The 20520-nt window shown below is 43.9% G+C and overlaps 1 protein-coding gene across 2 annotated transcripts in view; it reads right to left on the bottom strand.

The window, feature by feature from the left end:
• LOC143928026 (E-selectin-like) overlaps positions 1-20520 on the bottom strand; it is a 360097-nt gene that overhangs the window by 50706 nt on the left and 288871 nt on the right. Inside the window, exons 5-9 of one of the 2 annotated variants that reach the window (XM_077452609.1) lie at positions 10680-10754; positions 3833-4018; positions 3111-3296; positions 2389-2574; positions 1667-1852 (exon numbers count right to left, since the gene is read on the bottom strand). In XM_077452609.1, the coding sequence (XP_077308735.1) occupies positions 1667-1852; positions 2389-2574; positions 3111-3296; positions 3833-4018; positions 10680-10754 (819 nt within the window). The remainder of the gene's footprint in view (positions 1-1666; positions 1853-2388; positions 2575-3110; positions 3297-3832; positions 4019-10679; positions 10755-20520) is intronic. The other variant, XM_077452610.1, reaches the window with a different exon arrangement.

Genomic DNA, 20520 nt, shown 5'->3' with positions numbered 1-20520 from the left:
TAATTAGCAAAAATTTATGACAGAAACAAAGAAAAAGGCATTTTTTTCACAAAATTTACGTTTTATTTTATTTATAGCACAAAAAATAAAAAACCCACTAGTGATTAAATACCACTAAAAGAAAGCTCTATTTGTGTGGAAAAAAGGACGCAAGTTTCATATGGATACAGTTGTGGATGACTGAAAATTGGTCTGGCCAGGAAGGGGGTGTAACTGCACTGTATTGAGGTGGTTAAAAGAGGCTTCCTTCTGGGACAGCAGCCATGCAGAACAATTTGATACAGCGTGCGGCGCATGGTCTAAGCACTCACAGGCTGACGCCCCGCCCCTTCAACCTGTGCAGCAATGCTAGCAGCACTCATATGTCTATTTCCCAAAGACAACCTCTGTATATGACACTGAGCATGTGCACCCAACTTCTTTGTTCAACCAAGGCGAGGCCTGTTCTGAGTGGAACCTGTCCTGTTAAACTGCTGTATGGTCTTGGCCACCATGCTGCACCTCTGTTTTAGGGTCTTGACAATCTTCTTTTAGCCTAGGCCATCTTTATATAGAGCAACATTTTTTTCCAGATCCTCAGGGAGTTATTTGCCATGAGGTGCCATGTTGAACTTTCAGTGACCAGTATGAGAGAGTGAGAGCGATAACACTGAATTTAGGACACCTGCTTCCCATTTACACCTTAGACCTTGTAACACTAACGAGTCACATGACACCTGGGAAGGATATTGGCTAATTGGGCCCAATTTGGACATTTTCACTTAGGGGTGTACTCACTTTTGTTGCCAGTGGTTTAGACATTAATGGCTGTGTTATTTTGAGGGGACGACACATTTACACTGTTATACAAGCTGTAATTTTTGTCACAACTTTTGGAAAATAAAGAAATGAAATATATTTTAACAAGTTTATTTCTCACACACAGAGCATGGCCTTACTTACAATTACATCCCAAAACACATTTTGCTATGCCTCCTGAGTATGGGATAATTTTTTGCATCCTAAATGCATAGATCAGCCCACTATCCAAGAAGCACCGCCAGGCATTTTACAGGCATAAATTACGCATCTAATGTTCTGACTTGTTATAATATTTTTGAGGCCATGGAGCACCAGGACAGTGGAAACACCCACAAAATGTCCCCATTTTGGAAAGCGAACACTCCAAGGTATTTTCTGAAAGGCATAGTGAATCTAGTTTTTAGAAAATGCAGGCAAGAAAATGAAAATGACATATTTTTACACACAATTAATAAGACTTTTCTAACACACATCATAGGCATACTTAGAAATACACCCCAAAACCCATTCTGCCACTTATCTGGAGTGTGGCGTTACCACATGCTTGAGACTTTTTCACAGCCTAGCCAAAATCCAAGAAACACCTTCAAGCTTTCTAGAGGCATAAATTACAGATCTAATTTCCTTACTACCTATTACATTTTGGATGCCCTCATACACCAGGATGTAGCCAAGCCAACTCTTTTGTCATGCTGCTACGAGTTATGTGCAGAACAGATTTCTGGAAAAACACATCCTGCAATTTGCAGGTGTACCCACAATGATACACATCCCATACCATAGAAAAAAATACTGACAAATATTGACAGTGTTGTATTCAATGAGAAAAATGTGTCATTAAGGTGTTAGCTTGGGCTTCAGCTACCTAAACATGTAGGTGTGGAGTCAGACCATTCTCCTGTTTTCTGGCAAAATACAGATCTTGATCCATTTAGTTCATATCCCTCATCACAAGAGAAGTTGCAAAATGATTTATATTGGGATTTTCCATACTCTTCAGGGCAGTTCATCTTTACATTTGCTGGAATTTGTAGATCTTTACATGATACAGCTGTCAACAAAGAAATAAAATTGTTAAAAAAAAAAAACAGTAGGCAAGTTTTTAGAAAAGGCAGGAAAGAAGATGAAAATGTATCTTTATATATACAGTTGTCAGTTAATAAGAAATTTCCAACACACATTCTAGGCATACTTAAAAATGCACCCCAAAGCCTATTCTGCTGCTCATCCCGAGTGTGTCGATACCACATGCGTGAAACTTTTTCCCAGCCTAGCCACACAGAAAGGCCCAAAATCCAAGGAGCACATTCAGGCTTTCTAGTTGCATAAATTATACATCTAATTTCCTTACTACCTATCACATTTTGGATGCCTTAAAACACCACAACATAGCCAAGCCCACTTTTCTTTCACACTGCTGCGAGTTATGTGCAGAACAGATTTATGGAAAAACACCTCCTGCAGTTGCAGGTGTACCAACAATGATACACATCCCATACCTTAGGCAAAAAAGCTGACACATATTGACAGTGTTGTATGCAAATAGGAAAAATGCATCATTAAGGTGTTAACTTGAACTTCAGGTACCTAAACATGTAGGTGTGAAATCCGACCATTCTCCTGTTTTCTGGCAAAATACAGATCTTGATCCATTTAGTTCATATCCCTCATCACAAGAGAAGTTGCAAAATGATTTATATTGGGATTTTCCATACTCTTCAGGGCAGTTCATCTTTACATTTGCTGGAATTTGTAGATCTTTACATGATACAGCTGTCAACAAAGAAATAAAATTGTTAAAAAAAAAAAACAGTAGGCAAGTTTTTAGAAAAGGCAGGAAAGAAGATGAAAATGTATCTTTATATATACAGTTGTCAGTTAATAAGAAATTTCCAACACACATTCTAGGCATACTTAAAAATGCACCCCAAAGCCTATTCTGCTGCTCATCCCGAGTGTGTCGATACCACATGCGTGAAACTTTTTCCCAGCCTAGCCACACAGAAAGGCCCAAAATCCAAGGAGCACATTCAGGCTTTCTAGTTGCATAAATTATACATCTAATTTCCTTACTACCTATCACATTTTGGATGCCTTAAAACACCACAACATAGCCAAGCCCACTTTTCTTTCACACTGCTGCGAGTTATGTGCAGAACAGATTTATGGAAAAACACCTCCTGCAGTTGCAGGTGTACCAACAATGATACACATCCCATACCTTAGGCAAAAAAGCTGACACATATTGACAGTGTTGTATGCAAATAGGAAAAATGCATCATTAAGGTGTTAACTTGAACTTCAGGTACCTAAACATGTAGGTGTGAAATCCGACCATTCTCCTGTTTTCTGGCAAAATACAGATCTTGATCCATTTAGTTCATATCCCTCATCACAAGAGAAGTTGCAAAATGATTTATATTGGGATTTTCCATACTCTTCAGGGCAGTTCATCTTTACATTTGCTGGAATTTGTAGATCTTTACATGATACAGCTGTCAACAAAGAAATAAAATTGTTAAAAAAAAAAAACAGTAGGCAAGTTTTTAGAAAAGGCAGGAAAGAAGATGAAAATGTATCTTTATATATACAGTTGTCAGTTAATAAGAAATTTCCAACACACATTCTAGGCATACTTAAAAATGCACCCCAAAGCCTATTCTGCTGCTCATCCCGAGTGTGTCGATACCACATGCGTGAAACTTTTTCCCAGCCTAGCCACACAGAAAGGCCCAAAATCCAAGGAGCACATTCAGGCTTTCTAGTTGCATAAATTATACATCTAATTTCCTTACTACCTATCACATTTTGGATGCCTTAAAACACCACAACATAGCCAAGCCCACTTTTCTTTCACACTGCTGCGAGTTATGTGCAGAACAGATTTATGGAAAAACACCTCCTGCAGTTGCAGGTGTACCAACAATGATACACATCCCATACCTTAGGCAAAAAAGCTGACACATATTGACAGTGTTGTATGCAAATAGGAAAAATGCATCATTAAGGTGTTAACTTGAACTTCAGGTACCTAAACATGTAGGTGTGAAATCCGACCATTCTCCTGTTTTCTGGCAAAATACAGATCTTGATCCATTTAGTTCATATCCCTCATCACAAGAGAAGTTGCAAAATGATTTATATTGGGATTTTCCATACCCATGAGTACAGTTGATCTTTACATTTGCTGGAATTTGTAGGTCTATACATGATACAGCTGTCAACAAAGAATTTCAGTTGTTAAAAAAAAAAAAAAAAATCACACTTACACAGACACATACTTACATGTATATAATACAGTATATGTAAAGGAAGGGTCCTGACTGGTGATTATATTTTCTCCTGACGCTGGTTGTAAATACAAAGGGAAAATTGGTTGTGGGCCCTGTGGGGAAGGGGCGTTAATGCCAATAGGAGGTATATTAAGGGGAAGACCCTGTCAGCTCTCTTGACCAAAGTGTTTATTGTTTTCACAGTTACTAGTTATTAAGTATTCTAGTAGTAGTATTTGGAAATGTGTGCGGTATATACTGTACGTAGACTCAGACTCTGTTTAACTTTGTGCTTTTAACCACTTCAAGTCTGGACATTTTCACCCCCTTCCAGTCCAGGCCATTTTTCAGTTTTCAGCACTAACATACCTTGAATGACAATTATTCACTAACACAAATCATAGGCATACTTAGAAATGCACCCTAAAACCCATTCTGCTACTTATCCTGAGTGTGGCGATACCACATGCATTAGACTTTTTTACAGCCTAGCCATACAGAGGGGCCCAAAATCCAAAGAGCACCTTCAAACTTTCTAGGGGCATAAATTGCACATCTACAGTGCCATGAAAAGTATTCATACCCCTTGAAGTTTTCTACATTTTGTCATGTTACAACCAAAAACATAAATTTATTTTATTGAGATTTTATGTGATAGACCAACACAAAGTGACACACAATTGGGAAGTGGAAGAAAAATGAAAAATAGTTTTCCACATTTTTTATAAATAAATATCTGAAAAGTGTGGCGTGAATTTTTTATTCAGCCCCCTTTACTCTGATAGCCCTAACTAAAATCTAGTGGAACCAATTGCCTTCAGAGGTCACTTGATTAGTAAATAGGGTCCACCTGTGTGTAATTTAATCTAAGTATAAATACAGCTGTTCTGTGAAGCCCTCAGAGGTTTGTTAGAACCTTGGTGAACAAAAAGCATCATGAAGACCAAGGGCACACCAGACAGGTCAGGTATAAAGTTGTGGAAAAGTTTAAAGCGAGGTTTAGGTTATAAAAAAATATCCCAAGCTTTGAACATTTAATGGAGCACTGTTCAATCCATCATCCGAAAATGGAAAGAGTATGGTACAACTGCAAACCTACCAAGACACCTAAACTGACAGGCCAGACAAAGAGAGCATTACTCAGAGAAGCAGCCAAAAAGCCCATGGTAACCCTGGAGGAGCTGCAGAGATCCACAGCTCAGGTGGGAGAATCTGTCCACAGGACAACTATTAGTGGTGTACTCCATAAATCTGGCCTTTATAGAAGAGTGGCAAGAAGAAAGCCGTTGTTGAAAGAAAGCCATAAGAAGTCCCGTTTGTAGTTTGCAAGTAGACAACATGTGGAGGAGACAGCAAGCATGTGAAAGAAGGTGCGTTACTCAGATGAGACCACAGTCAAACTTTTTTGCCTAAAAGCTATGTGTGGTGGAAAACTAACATTGCACATCACCCTGAACAAACCATTCCCACTGTGAAACATGGTGGTGGCAGCATCATGTTGTGTGAATGCTGTACTTCATCAGGGGAGAGTTGCTAGGAAGATGGGTGGAGCCAAATTCAGTGCAATCTTGGATGAAAACCTGTTGGAGTCTGCAAAAGGCCTGAGAATGGTGCGGATGTTCACCTTCCAGCAGGACAATGACCTTAAACATACAGCCAGAACTACAATGGTTTAGATCAAAGCATATCCATGTGTTACAATGTTCCAGTCAAAGTCCAGACCTAAATCCAATTGAGAATCTGTGGCAATACTTGGAAATTGCTGTTCACAGACCCTCTCCATCCAGTCTGACAAAGCTTGAGCTAATTTGCAAAGAAGAATGGGAAAAAATGTCACCCTCTACATAGTAACAGCTGCCCAAGTAACAAATATGCCCAAAATAAAATGAGAAAGTAACTTTTTCAGAGAAAGTCTGCTGTGCCTGCAGGTATGTTTAGAACTGAGTGAGATCAATGTAAGCAGTGCGCATGTGCAAGTAGCTCTTGCGCTCGAGTTTTGTTCACTGCGTGGCCAAAATCTTAGTATATGTTAAGCAACGTACATGCAATTGCATGGGTTGAACAGGTACACCTCTAAACTTGACAAATGTATTTTTACACTGGTTCACCTTTATGTATTTTTTTAAGGAGATTTGCACACAGGTCATGTTAGCATGTTACGTTGCCAACATGTGACATGCACCTTGTTAAAATTATGTAAAAAGACTCTCGCTCCTCTAGCTCCTCTCTAATGCATATGAATTCCTTGGGCTAGCTTTTGCTTTTAAAGGAGAACTCCACACTTCATTCTCCAATGCTCTTACCTCCCCCCTCTAATCCCTTGGATTTCCATGGGCTAACTTTTGCTTTTAAAGGGGAACTCCACACTCCATTCTCCAATGCTCTTATCTCCCCCCTCTAACCCCTTGGTTTTCCATGGGCTAGCTTTTGCTTTTAAAGGGGAACTCCACACTCTACTCCATTCTCCTTTTTCAGAGCATACAACAAGGCCAGCTAGGAAAGGGGCGACAAGAGTGATCTCCCAACCTCCTCCTGAACCATACAAGGCCACATGCACTCAACATAGCTGGCTGCCTTTGGGGCATGTTGGGCTCAGCCCAATACCAACCACAAAGCACCTTGTACCCACTAGTTTAAAGGGGCTTTCCACTTTCTGTAAAGCGCCTGTCTGCAGCCCCCCACAACCCCAGCCTAGGGTTGTGTGGAAGAGGCCCTTGTCCCCCTGAATATGGGAGCAAGGTGGTTGACTTTTGGGGTGCACGAGCCCCTCCTACCCCAAAGCATTTATCCCCTTTTATGGGCTGGCTTGCTTTGTGTTTGGCTAGGGGTTTGTTAGTGTGTGGGAGGGGCACAATGTTTTTTTTAGTTTTGAGTGGCATTTTTCACATGGGGGTTCTCATTTTAAGCCTTAACAGACCCAAATGGCCTTGTATGTATTGGGGGCAGGCTATTTTTTGTTTTGGGTTAAAATCTTGCAGCTGCAATGTAGATTTCCCCCCAAGTTACAAGCAATTTTGCAATTTTAAATGCACTCCTCCTTGTTTCGTTTTTGGGGTTGTCCAAATTGGTGACATTGATATATGTTCCTAAGGGTGGGACCTGGGCCCCCATACCCATTTTAAGGTCAATAACTAGTATATAAGCCAGCCAAGTGGGGACTAGAAAAATTAACAAGTCAGTTTCCATAGACTGCAACGGTATTTGTTGTATAACTTTTGCCCATGTTAGGCTCTTTGTTTGCCCCCCTGGACGGGGTGTTTGTCCCATATGTAATTTTGTAGCATGCTGGATGATGTGCTTAATTTTGGACAGGGGGGTGGCTTATTGTGTGCTAGCTGCGTTTGGGTTGGTCTGGAAGATGGAAGATAGGCGGTATAGGCCTTTGGCTCTCTGAATTGTAGCAGGAATACCACATCAGCCTAATACAGGGGAATTATTCAGAGTGATTCATGTTGTTTAACTGGAAGCTATGGGTAGTAAATCTTCAGTCGGATAGATAACAGAAGGAGCAATAGTCTTCAGTGAGGACTCTAGAGGGGAAATCCATTAACAAGGCCAAAGCCATGGATGATAACCTATCTTTTTAAAATCTTCATGGGCATCTCATACATCCCTCATATCTCTCCAAGTGTATCCCATAAATAAAAGCAAGAAAATAGAACAACTGACTGCTTATTGTCTTTTGGGTGATTAGTGAGGAGATGGAAGCAGGGCGATTGGCAGATTGCTATAACCACATTCACGCAGCCCCTACGGGGGTATCGTTACAAATGCAATAAATGTTTAATCTTAACCCACAGATTGTCGTTGAAATCTGAATCATATCTGTCTCACTGTCCCTGATACCTGTTGATGCTGCCGTAGAGTCAAGAGAACTATGACCCATATTTGATAGGAATGTCTTCCTATTAAAAATTTTTGGGCAAGGATCGTTAATCTGTAGTATAAGTTGTTAGAGTTGATAATACCAAAAGTAGTATAAAGCCGCGTACACACGTGGCGGACTGTCTGGCCAACTTAGTCCGTCAGACAATCCGACAGACAGTCCGCTGAAGCCCACACGCGAGCGGACTGTCCGCTGAAATGTGTTTCGGCGGACTAAGTTGGACAGACAGTCCGCCCGTGTGTACGCGGCCTAACTCTCTGTTGCTCTATCATTCTGTCCCCTATTAAAAAAGCTCAAAAAGGACATTTGTAGGCATTTCCTTTTGGATGCAAGAGCTGTAATTCCATTGCATACTAGCTTTACCTGCAAACTAAGCCCGCAATGTCTCCGCTGCATCCCTCTGCACCTCTCTTCCTTCTGGGGGCCGGGGACTTAAGCTCTGTGACTGGCCTGTGTCACGTAACATCACTCCTGTGTATGCCCGCGGGGTTCCGCCAGTCACGGTCCTCATTAGTGAAGACACTGCTCGGAGGGCCATTTCTTCACAGTGCATGCGTCAATGACATCATCGGCACACTGCAAGATAAATATCTCCTAAACAACGCACATTTACTGTTTACATTACAGGAGCAGAGGAAGCATTCTATTCGTCAGGAGCAATTGCGAGGGGGTGGCCATGAATGAATGGCCTCCCCCTCATCTCTGTCCACTCCTGAACGGATTCCCAATCAGGCACCCCACCCGCGGGCAGGCATGGATGTACAGGTACACCCGTGCCATTCTGCTGACATACATCGTCGTGTGGCGGTCGGCAACTGGTTAAAATGGTTTTAAACCCCCAATGCAGAAGTTGTACCTATAGGTAAGCCTATAATAGGGCAAAATATACAATAAATTCCTTTTGGGGTTTTAAAGCAGCAATGAGAGACAATGTTAGATTAAAATAAGATTATTTTATTAACCCAAAAAGCATTGTAGCCACAATGATTTTAAAATTCACGCTCTGGTGTACATGTATTGAAACAACTAAATAAATGGAAATACATACGACATTTGGTACAAAATTCATATGAAATTATTACAAAAAAAAAGGTAAAACACCCTGCTACCCCAATGCATTTCGACCCTCTAGAAATTACGGTCTTCTTGGGGGGGGGGGGGGGCAATACTGTAAAAGGGCGACTTTTATCACATTTCTGTGGAATATCAGAAGAAAAAAGAAATCAAAATATATAAAGAAATTAGTTTAAACACTTGAGACCCGCCCTATAGCCGAATGACGGCTACAGCGCGGACCTCCTTTGCTGGGACTACGTCTATTGACGTCGTTCCGTGCACAAGCGGCCTGCTCTGTGATCGGCGAGTCTATGAGACTCGCCTGATCACCGATCCGAGCAAGGGGTCGATCCCGACCCCTTACCACGTGATCAGCTGTCAGCCAATGACAACTGATCATGTGATACAACGGAGCCAGTAATCGGCTATTAAATCGGCTAAACAAAAAGAGCCGATCACCGGCGGCCATGATTGGGACATCAGTCCCGATCATGGCTAGCCCTGCCAGTGCCCACCTGCCCCCTGCCAGTGCCACCTCAATAAAAAATAAGTGCCCCCCATTAGTGCCACCCAGCAGTGCCCATAGTGCCACCCAGCAGTGCCCACAGTGCCACCCAGCAGTGCCCACAGAGCCACCCAGCAGTGCCACCCAGCAGTGCCCACAGTGCCACCCAGCAGTGCCCACAATCTGCCTCAATAAAGGTGCTGCACCCCAGTGCACATATCCGTGCCCATCAGTGCCATCTACCAGTGCCCATCAGTGCTCATCAGTGCTGCCCATCAGTGCCCAGCAGTGCCACCTATCAGTGCCACCTATCAGTGCCCATCAGTCCCATCTATCAGTGGTACCTATCAGTGCCCCTTAGTGCCACCCATCCGTGCCACCCATCCATGCCACCCATCCGTGCCATCTTATCTGTGCCCATCTTTGCCCATCAGTGCCGCCTTATCTGTGCCCATCGGTGCCGCCTTATCTGTGCCTATTAGTGCCGCCTTAACTATGCCTATCAGTGCCCACCAGTGCAGCCTATCAGTGCCCACCAGTGCAGCCTATCAGTGCCAACCAATGCAGCCTATCAGTGCCCACCAGTGCAGCCTATCAGTGCCGCCTCATCAGCGCACTTCAATGAAGGAGAAAAATGACCTGTTTGCAAAATTTTATAACAAACTATTAAACATGATTTTTTTTTTTTGCATCTTTTTTTGTTTGTTTAGCAAAAAATAAAACTCCCAGCTGTAATTAAATACCACCAAAAGAAAGCTCTATTTGTGGGAAAAAAATGATAAAAATTTCATTTGGGTACAGTGTTGTATGCCCACGCAATTGTCATTCAAAGTGCATCAGCGCTGAAAGCTGAAAATTGGTCTGGGCATGAGGGGGGTTTAAGGGCCCAGTAAGCAAGTGGTTAATTTAATAATTATTATTTATATAGTTTGCATGCAATATTTACCGTTTGCACCAATCGCCTGCGTTTAAACCAGAGACTTTGATTATGACGTATTAAAAAATACTATATTTTCTCCCTAGGGGTGATCCTGGGTTTGCCACAGTGATATTTCCTCCCACTCATCCCACCCACCAAAATTGGGGGGGAGGGGGAAGAGGGGGAAGGAAAAAAGGGAAGGGAGGGGTTCCACAACGGCATATAAAGTCACAGGCTTACAGGAGATGACAGCGTTTTGGAGTTTTCCCGGGGGAAGCAAAGGGGAGATCAGTATCGCCCAATTTGTAGCTGCACCTGAAAGTAGTAATGTGTCAAAATTACTTTTAAATCATATATTCAACATTCTATAGAAAATGATAAATGTAAATTTATATGTCAAACTAAATGTATTACGTAGTCTCATTTAATGCCTTATATCCTAAAGGTTGTAAGTATTTATTATTATCCATTAGTCAAAAACGGCGCTTGGAATGAATATTGGAAATTTATGATAATTTTACACTGACCCAATTCACCATATGCCCATGTTCTCTGCTTCCATGGCCAGTTCAAGATACGAGCAGATTTTGCGGTTCATGCACTTCAATGTCAATGAACTCTGTCGTCCTCGTGGAGTCCCTGAATATGATCGGCTCTACAAAATTCGGCCCCTTGTAAACCACTTCAAACAACGTTTTGCAGACTTGATTACTCCCCATCCAGTTGTCTGGCCTCTTGTCATTCAAACAGTACCTTCCCAGCAAGCGTGCCAGATATGGGGTCAAGATGTATAAGCTCTGTGACAGGGCCACAGGCTATACATGTAGTTTATGGTTTACGAGGGCAAAGATAGTCATGTAGAGCTGCTGAACTGCCTAGATTACATAGGGAGCGCTGGCAAGATTGTGTGGGACTTAGTGTCACCTTTATTCGGAAAGGGGTACCATTTGTATGCGGACAATTATTACACGAGCGTGCCACTTTTTAGTCACTTGTTTGATCAACAGATTGACGCATGTGGCACCGTGCGATCTAATCACCAGGGCTTTCCCCAGCGGCTTGTAGATTCCCATCTTAGGCTGGGGAGAGAGCCTTCTTGCAGTGTAATAACTTGCTCGCTATGAAGTGGAGGGATAACAAGAATGTTTTCGTTCTTATCTCCCTTCATGCAGACACGGCTGTCCAAATTTCTACGGCGACTGGTGTTGTGGAGAAACCCCTCTGTGTCCACGAATATAACCAAAATATGGGAGGGGTGGACCTCAACGACCAGTTGTTGGCGCCGTATCTAGTTGCCCATAAGGCCAGACGTTGGTACAAAAAAGTGTCTGTTTATTTATTTCAATTGGCTTTGCTGAACGCTCTTGTGCTATACAGAGCTTCAGGACGGACTGGATCCTTCCTTAAATTCCACGAAGAGATCGTTAGAGCCCTTCTGTATTCAGACGGTGCTAGACCTCACCTTCCCCAACCAAATGCAATAAGTCGGCTGCATGGGAGGCATTTTCCTTATGTCCTCCCGAGTACCCCTACCCAACGAGCCCCCCCAAAGAAAATGTCATGTCTGCAGAAAGATATAGGTGTGACACCCGTTATTATTGTCCCCACTGTCCTGACAATCCTGGTCTTTGCATTGGTGAATTTTTTGAACGCTACCATTCACTAGTTGAGTCTTAGGGTACAACATTGCACAGACTAGGCACACTTTCACAGGGTCTCCCAAAATGCCATCGCATTTATTTATCTTGACAGCAACAGCGTTTGCTCCCACGATACATAAATCCATGACTCCAGCGCTGTCGGAGGTGATTTCACCTGCATGGGGGTAGCAGGGGTGGAGGAGCGACTAGCTCCTACCTTTTGGGGCGGATGCCCCCATGCTTCGGCATATGTAAATGGTGCATGTATGCCCATGATTAGAAGTGGGTGGATGAAGGGAGGTATTCTAATGGTGGGCATACCCACCGATAAATACCTTTTTTTCGTTCAGCCTACAGGCTGCATGAAAAAAAAGATTACAATATATGCCCAACAAGGACCAGCAACGTATTGGTATGTTGCTGGACTTGTGGTCAGATGCTTTGAGGGCAGAGGAGAGATCTAGGGTCTAATAGACACTAATTTTTTCAAAAAAGAGTACCTGTCACTACCTATTGCAATCACAGGGGATATTTACATTCCCTGAGATAACAATAAAAAATGATAAAAAAATATATATAAATGAAAGGAACAGTTTAAAAATATAATAAAAAAGCAAAATAAATAATAATAATAAAAAAAAAGCACCCCTGCCCCCCCCCCTGCTCTCACGCAAAGGCAAACGCAAGTGTCGGTCTGGCATCATATGTAAACAGCAATTGCACCACGCGAAGGTCAGATCAAGGGCACTAATTTTAGAAGTAGACCTCCTCCGTAATCTAAAGTAGTAACCTGTAAATGCGTTTAAAGGCTTTTAAAAATGTATGTAGTTTGGCGCCACTGCATGTTTATGCGCAATTTTAAAGCATGTCGTGTTTGCTATCCATGTACTTGGCCTAAGATCATCTTTTTTATTTCATCAAACATTTGGGCAATATAGTGCATTAAAATGGAAAAAAGTGTTTTTTTTTAAAAAAAAATGCTTTTGAAAAATCTCTGCGCAAATACTGTGTGGAAAAAAAATGAAATACCCACCATTTTAATCTGTAGGGCCTTTGCTTTAAAAAATACATAATGTTTGGGGGTTTAACGTAATTTTCTTGCAAAAAAAATATTTTTTTCATGTAAACAGAAAGTGTCAGAAAGGGCTTTGTCTTCAAGTGGTGTGATGTTGACATAAGCTTCTAAACGTTGTGCATAAAATGCCAGGACAGTTCAAAACCCCCCCCAAATGACCCCATTTTGGAAAGTAGACACGCCAAGCTATTTTCTGAGAGGCATGTTGAGTCCATAGAATATTTTATATTTTGGCACAAGTTGCGGGAAAAAGACAAATTATTTTTATTTATTTATTTTTTTGCACAAAGTTGTCACTAAATGATATATTGCTCAAATATGCCATGGGCATACAGTATATGAAATTACACCCCAAAAAACATTCTGTTGCTTCTCCTGAGTACGGGAATAGCACATGTGTGAGGCTTTTGGGAGGCTAGCCGCGTACGGGACCCCAAAAACTAAGCACCGTCTTCAGGATTTCGAAGGGTGTAAATTTTTGATTTCACTCCTCACTGCCTATCACAGTTTCGGAGGCCATGAAATGCCCAGATAGCACAAATTCCCCCCAAATGACCCCATTTTGGAAAGTAGACACCCCAAGATATTTGTTAATAGGTATGGTGAGTACTTTGCAGACCTTGATTTTTGTCACAAAGTTTTGAAATTGAAAAAAGAAAAACATTTTTTTTTCTTTTCTGTCTTAATTTTCAAAAACAAATGAGAGCTGCAAAATACTCACCATGACTCTCAGCAAATAGCTTCACCTGAGGGAAAAAAGTGTAAAGAAGAAAAACACAACAGTTTTTTTAAAAATACTTTATTAGACAGCTCCGGGGGTCTTCTCTTCTTCCGTCTTTGGGGTCTTCTCGCCGGACTCCTCCGCTATCTTCTGCTCTTTTGCAAGCTCTTTTACTAGCGCAGGAGCCCGGCTTTCTTCTTCGTCGCCGCCTCCGTCGTCCGGGGGTCATTTTCTGACTTCGGGGGTCTTGTCCCGCTCTTTGGTTCTTCTTGCTGGGCCTCCGCTTTCTTCTTCCAGCTCATTAACTAGCATTGGCTGGTCTTCTTTCGCCGCTGCCGCCTTCTGCTTCTTCTTCAGATGTTGACACGACCCTCTCTCCGGCCGTAATGCTGGGGATGCATTGTGCAGCGACTTATATAGGGACAAGGGGCAGGGTCACATGGTGACCCCGCCTCTTATGATGTCACAGTCCCAGCATCCTCCGGGACTGTGACATCACCCGGTGACCCCGCCTTGTCCCTATATAAGTCGCTGCACAACACGTCCCCAGCATTATGGCCTGAGAGAGCATTGTGTCAAGAAGAAGAAGCAGAAGAAGCAGAAGGCGGCGGCGACAGCGACAGAAGACCAGGCCAATGCTAGTTAAAGAGCTGGAAGAAGAAAGCAGAGGACCGACAAGAAGAACTGAAGAGCGGGACAAGACCCCCGAAGTCGGAAGAAGACCCCCAGATGGCGGCGGCGGAGATGAAGAAGAAAGCCGGGCTCCTCCGCTAGTAAAAGAGCTAGCAAAAGAGCAAAACATAGCGGAGGAGTCCGGTGAGAAGACCCCGAAGACGGAAGAAGAGAAGACACCCGGAGCTGTCTAATAAAGTATTTTAAAAAACTGTGTTGTGTTTTTTTCTGTACACTTTTTTTCCCCCCAGGTGAACGGTTAGGGGTACAATGTACCCCATACTCATTCACATAGGGTAAGGGGCCGGAATCTGGGGGGCCCTTGAGTAGGCATGCGGAGAATGGAGCCGTAACCAAGGAAGACCTAATATGATAGGAGATGAAGCCTTAGGTAAGACAAGGAAGGATATCCACTCCTGGTGGAGTGTCCCTACTGACATCTTAACAGGAAAGGTCTGGAAGCGGATAGGGCCTCCAGGGAGAACAGTGCCATCAATCGCCAAGACCACCAATGGCGTTGTAAGGGGCAAAGGGGTAAGTCTCATGGAAGATGCAGTTTCCCAATCCATGAAATTGGCAGCGGCTCCGGAATCCATATGTGCTGAGAGCGAACGAGAGGAAGCACCGACATGAAGCAACACAGAAAGGAGAAGACGAGAAGCTGAAGGTGATATTTCAGGGTCTAATACTCCACCTTCCAGATGTATTAGCCCTGAGCGTTTTTCCGGACGAAGAGAACAAGTGTCACGGAAATGACCTTTGGCCCCACAATAGAGGCATAGGCCCAGAGTTCTGCGCCTAGCGCGTTCTTCGGGAGATAACTTTGTCCAGCCCAACTGCATAGGTTCCTCAGCAGGCAGGGGGTGCTCCTCGGATTGAAGAGAAGGGACTGGGAGCTCAGGCTGCCTAAAGAACGGGGAGTGCTGGCGTGTTTTTTCCAGGGCCCTCTCCTGAAAGCAAATATCGATCTGGTTACACAAGGTGATGACACTGTCCAGGTCAGCAGGAAGGGATCTTCCTGCTAATTCAGCCTTCACTCTATCAGAGAGGCCATGTAAAAAGGTTGCAACTAGGGCCTCATTATTCCAGCTCAATTCAGCTGTGAGGATACGGAACTGAAGAGCATACTGTCCCACAGAAGCAGACTCTTGACGGAGACGTAAAAGAGTGCTAGCCGCTGAGGAGACACGACCCGGTTGCTTGAAGATATTCCGAAAAAGTTTCAAGAAATCAGACAGGCTAGAAACCACTGGATCATTCAGTTCCCACAGAGGGGCAGCCCAAGCTAGCGCCTCGCTGGACAGGAGGGATATAATATATGCTACTTTCGCCTGATCGGACAGGAAGTTTTGGGGCTGAAGTTCAAAATGAATTGTGCACTGGATAAGGAACCCCCTGCAAGCCTTGGGGTCCCCAGAGAAACGGGCTGGAGCTGGTAGTTGTAATGAATGTGTGGCTGCGACTGATGCGATAGGTGCAGCAGCAAATAGCGGTTGAGGTTGTTGAACCGGGGGTCCTAATGAGACCTGAACCTGTTCAAAACGAGATGCCAGATCCTGAAGGAATTGCATCATCTGGGTCTGATGTGATTCTTGGGTCTCATGTCTACGAACTAAGCCCTGCATTAGATCATCTGCGGGTAGCAGCACATAAGCTGGGTCCATGGCTGATCACACTAGGTGACAGATGCACTCCGTAGGAGTCAGAAGTGCACCACTAGGTAGTGGACCTTAGGACTGACTGCTGTGGATTGTACCAAGGGAGATTAAGGACACAGGTCTACTGGATCACTAACACAGTTCCCAGTAGGAGCTAGAGCATAGATTCCCCAGGGCGCGGAGTCAAAGAGCCAGCAGGTGTTCACCAGAGCCTCCAGTGGTGAGGATGGACTTCGCTGCAGTCTGGCTCCAGGTCGCGGCCCCTAGGGTCTCACAGCTCACACTCACAGTGGACTACAGGAGAAGGAAGCAGCAGGCTGGAACAACAAGGATAGTAAGGGGATAAGGCAGAGGTCAGGGCAACTAGCAGACAGGAACAACAGAGTACACGCCAAAGGTTCAGGGTCACAGGCAGACAGGGATGGTCAGGGACATGCCAAAAGGTCAAGGTCACAAGCAGACAGGAATCATTCACAACACGCCAAGGTCGGTAACAGAGACAAACATAGAGCACACAGGAAACAGGAAGCCAAACACACAATGGATACACAATGGTTGATCAGCACCGCTGGTTTGCAGTGTACAGGTTAATATAGGGTTCCCTGATAGGGCCTGGGGTGGAGCCATGCTTAGAGGAGAGGTTATAAAAACCACCAGGTGGAAGTGGCTGGCCTCTTAGTCTGAACACACGAGGAGAGGTAAGCAAACAGAGGAAGATTACTGCATAACCATGACACCTTCCTTCTCAGACCAATTTTTAGCTTTCAGTGCTCTCACATTTTGAATGGCAATTACTCAGTCATGCAACACTATACCCAAACAATTTTTTTATAATTTTTTCATACAAATAGAGCTTTATTTTGGTGGTATTTAATCACCACTGGGTTTTTTATTTTTTGCGACATAAGTGAAAAAAGCAAAAATTTTGAAAAAAAACCCACTTTTTTTTAGTTTCTATGATAACATTTTGCAAATAAGTAATTTTTGTTCATAAATTTGGGCCAAAATTTATACGGCTACATCTCTTTGGTAAAAATAACCCAAATTAGTGGATATTATTTAGTCTCTGTGAAAGTTATAGAGTCTACAAGCTATGGTGCAAATCATTGAAAATTGATCACCCCGGATCACACCTGATCCACTGATGGCCTATCTCATTTCTTGAGCCCCTAAAATATCAGTACAAATACTCCCCAAATGACCCCTTTATGGCAAGAGGCATGGTGAGTTTTTTGAAGTTGTAATTTTTTTCCCACAATTCTTGGGAATATTAAGAATTTTTATTTTTATTTTTTCACAAAATTGTCATAATAACAAGTTATTTCTCACACACAGCATATGCATACTTCCACACACCCCCAAAATACATTCTGCTACTCCTCCATATGTGTGTGACTTTTACACAGCCTGGTCACACAGAGAGGTCCAACATGCAGGGAGCACCGTCAGGGGTTCTACGAGTATAAAATTACACCTCTAATTTCCTAACGACCTATTACAATTTTGAAGGCCCTGGAGCACCAGGACAGTGGAATTACCTACAAAATGACCCCATTTTGGAAAGCAAACACCCCAACGTCTATTCCATTCTATTCAATTTCTCATAAGGCATAATGAGTCTTTTGAACAGTTAATTTTTTTACACAAGTCTTCAGAAAAGAAAATGAAAATCTTTTTTTTTTTACACAAGGTTGTCAATTTATAAGATATTTCTAACACATAGCATGTATATAGCAAAAATTACACCCCAAAACACATTCTGCTACTCGTCCTGAGTATGGCGATACCACATGTGTGATACTTTTTCAAAGCCAGTCCACATACAGAGGCCAACATTGAAGTAGTACCTTCAGGCATTCTAGGAGCATAAATTACACATCTCATTTCATTCCTACCTATCACAATTTTGAAGATCTAGGAGCACCAGGACAGTGGAATTACCCACAAAATGACCCCATTTTGGAAAGCAAACACCCCAATGTATATTCTATGAGGCACGGGCTGCAGGTAGGTACTCGGGTACTCTGTTGGGCTGGAGACAAGTACTCAGGTACACTGATGGGCTGGTGACAGGTACTTAAGTACTCTGATCGGCTGGAGATATATAGTCGGCTACTCTGATGGCCTGGTGACAGGTACGAAGGGTACTCTGGTGGCCTGGTGACAGGTACTTGGGTACTCTGGTGGCCTGATGACAGGTACTCGGGTGCTCTGATGACCTGGTGACAGGTACTCGGGTACTCTGATGGGCTGGTGACAGGTACTCGGGCACTCTGGTGGCCTGGTGACAGGTACTCGGGTAATCTGATGGGTTACAGATATGTATTGGGGTACTCTGATGGACTGGTGACTGGTACTCAGGTACTCAGATGCACTGTGGCAGGTACTCGGGTACTTGAGTACTCAGATGGACTGTGACAGGTACTCGGGTACTCAGATGAACTGTGACTGGTACTCGGGTACTCAGATGGACTGTGACAGGTACCCCGGTACTTGGGTACTCAGATGAACTGTGACAGGTATTCGGGTACTCAGATGGACTGTGACAGGTTCTCCGGTACTCAGATAAACTGTGACTGGTACTCAGATGGACTGTGACTGGTAACCGGGTACTCAGATGGACTGTGACAGGTACTCAGGTACTCGGATAAACTGTGACTGGTACTCAGATGGACTGTGACTGGTAACCGGGTACTCAGATGGACTGTGACAGGTACTCAGGTACTCGGATGAACTGTGACCAGTACTTGGGTACTCAGATGGACTGTGACAGGTACCCAGGTACTCAGACGGACTGTGACAGGTACTCAGGTACTCGGGTACTCAGATGAACCTTGACAGGTACTCAGGTACTCGGGTACTCAGATATACTGTGACAGGTACTCAGGTAATCAGATGGGCTGTGACAGGTACTCAGGTACTCGGGTACTCAGATGGGCTGTAACAGGTACTCAGGTAATCAGATGGGCTGTGACAGGTACTCGGGTACTCGGATGGGCTGTAACAGGTACTCAGGTACTTTGATGGGTGGTGACAGGTACTCTGATGGGTGGTGACAGGTACTTTGATGGGTGGTGACAGGTACTCTGATGGGTGGTGACAGGTACTCTGATGGGTGGTGACAGGTACTTTGATGGGTGATGACAGGTACTCTTTATTAGGGGGGGGCAATCGGTGTGTTTTGGTGTGTACTGTGAGCGGTAACGATATGTTACCACAATCTCCTTCTCACACACGATCGGTGTGTGAGGAGGAGAACCCGGTAACATCTCGTTACAGCTGTTTGTTTACATTCTGTGACCGGCTGTGATTGGACACAGCCGGTCACGTAGTAAAGAGCCAATTTCATTGGTGACAAGCCGCATCCTATGCGTGCCATGGGGGCGTGCACGAGCGCCGTGCACGTGGGCAATACATGTGACCAGCTATGATTGGACGCAGCTGGTCACATGGTAAAGAGCTATTCGTTATTGGCTCTTTACCCCGAGGGACACACCTCATCCACGATCGCCAACTGAGGGCCCCCGGGGGCCCGCCGGAGTGGTGAGATACCGAGGACATCATATGATGCCAGCCCAGGATGGGAGATCCCATCTGCGGACGTCATATGACTATAGCCTGGTATTGAAGTGCTTAAACGATAAAACTTACCCTAATATAGTCCTTCTGCAGGACCTGAATGATGGTAGAACAGGTTTCTGGAATACTGATTCCTAGAGCCTGGGGGGAGATGCCTGTTGAGAACTTGATGTCTTGCAGACTTCTCCCCATCACCAAGTACCGCAAGGTGGCGACTAGCCTCTGCTCGGGAGTGATGGCTTGCAGCATGCAAGTGTCCTGCTTGTAATATAAGGGGACAGCAAAGCCAACAGACGATGAAAAACGGGGTCTGTCATCCAGAGATAATTCCTGAAAACATCAGGATTATTCTCATGGATCTCCCGCAACAAAGGCATATGAGAGAATTGGTCACGCTGGAGCAAACAATTCTTCGTCCATGAACTCCTCCTTGTCCTGTTCATGGACTGGACTTGGGTCAAAATAAGAAACCCCAACACCAAGCCCCTGCACAGCACGAACTCTAGGATGAGTATGTACCCGCAACATTGCTTAAAAACGGTCAGCGAGTCAGAACGAGCTAACAGAATGCACTGAAAATCAGAAAGGCCTGAGAAAAGTGAGCTGAAAATCAGAAACAAGCGGACAAGAATGCACTGAGAATCAAATACGTAATATAAAAACATGCACTGAAAACCAGATTCAAACTGACTACCCGACTGAAAACCAGATACGAACCCACAAGCACAAACTGAAG

This window comes from Lithobates pipiens, unplaced genomic scaffold (assembly GCF_037356315.1).
Source record: "Lithobates pipiens isolate NorthernLeopardFrog02 unplaced genomic scaffold, aLitPip1_a1.2 Scaffold_23, whole genome shotgun sequence".
Classification (NCBI taxonomy): domain Eukaryota; kingdom Metazoa; phylum Chordata; class Amphibia; order Anura; family Ranidae; genus Lithobates; species Lithobates pipiens.
This window is presented reverse-complemented; position numbering and strand designations above follow the sequence as displayed.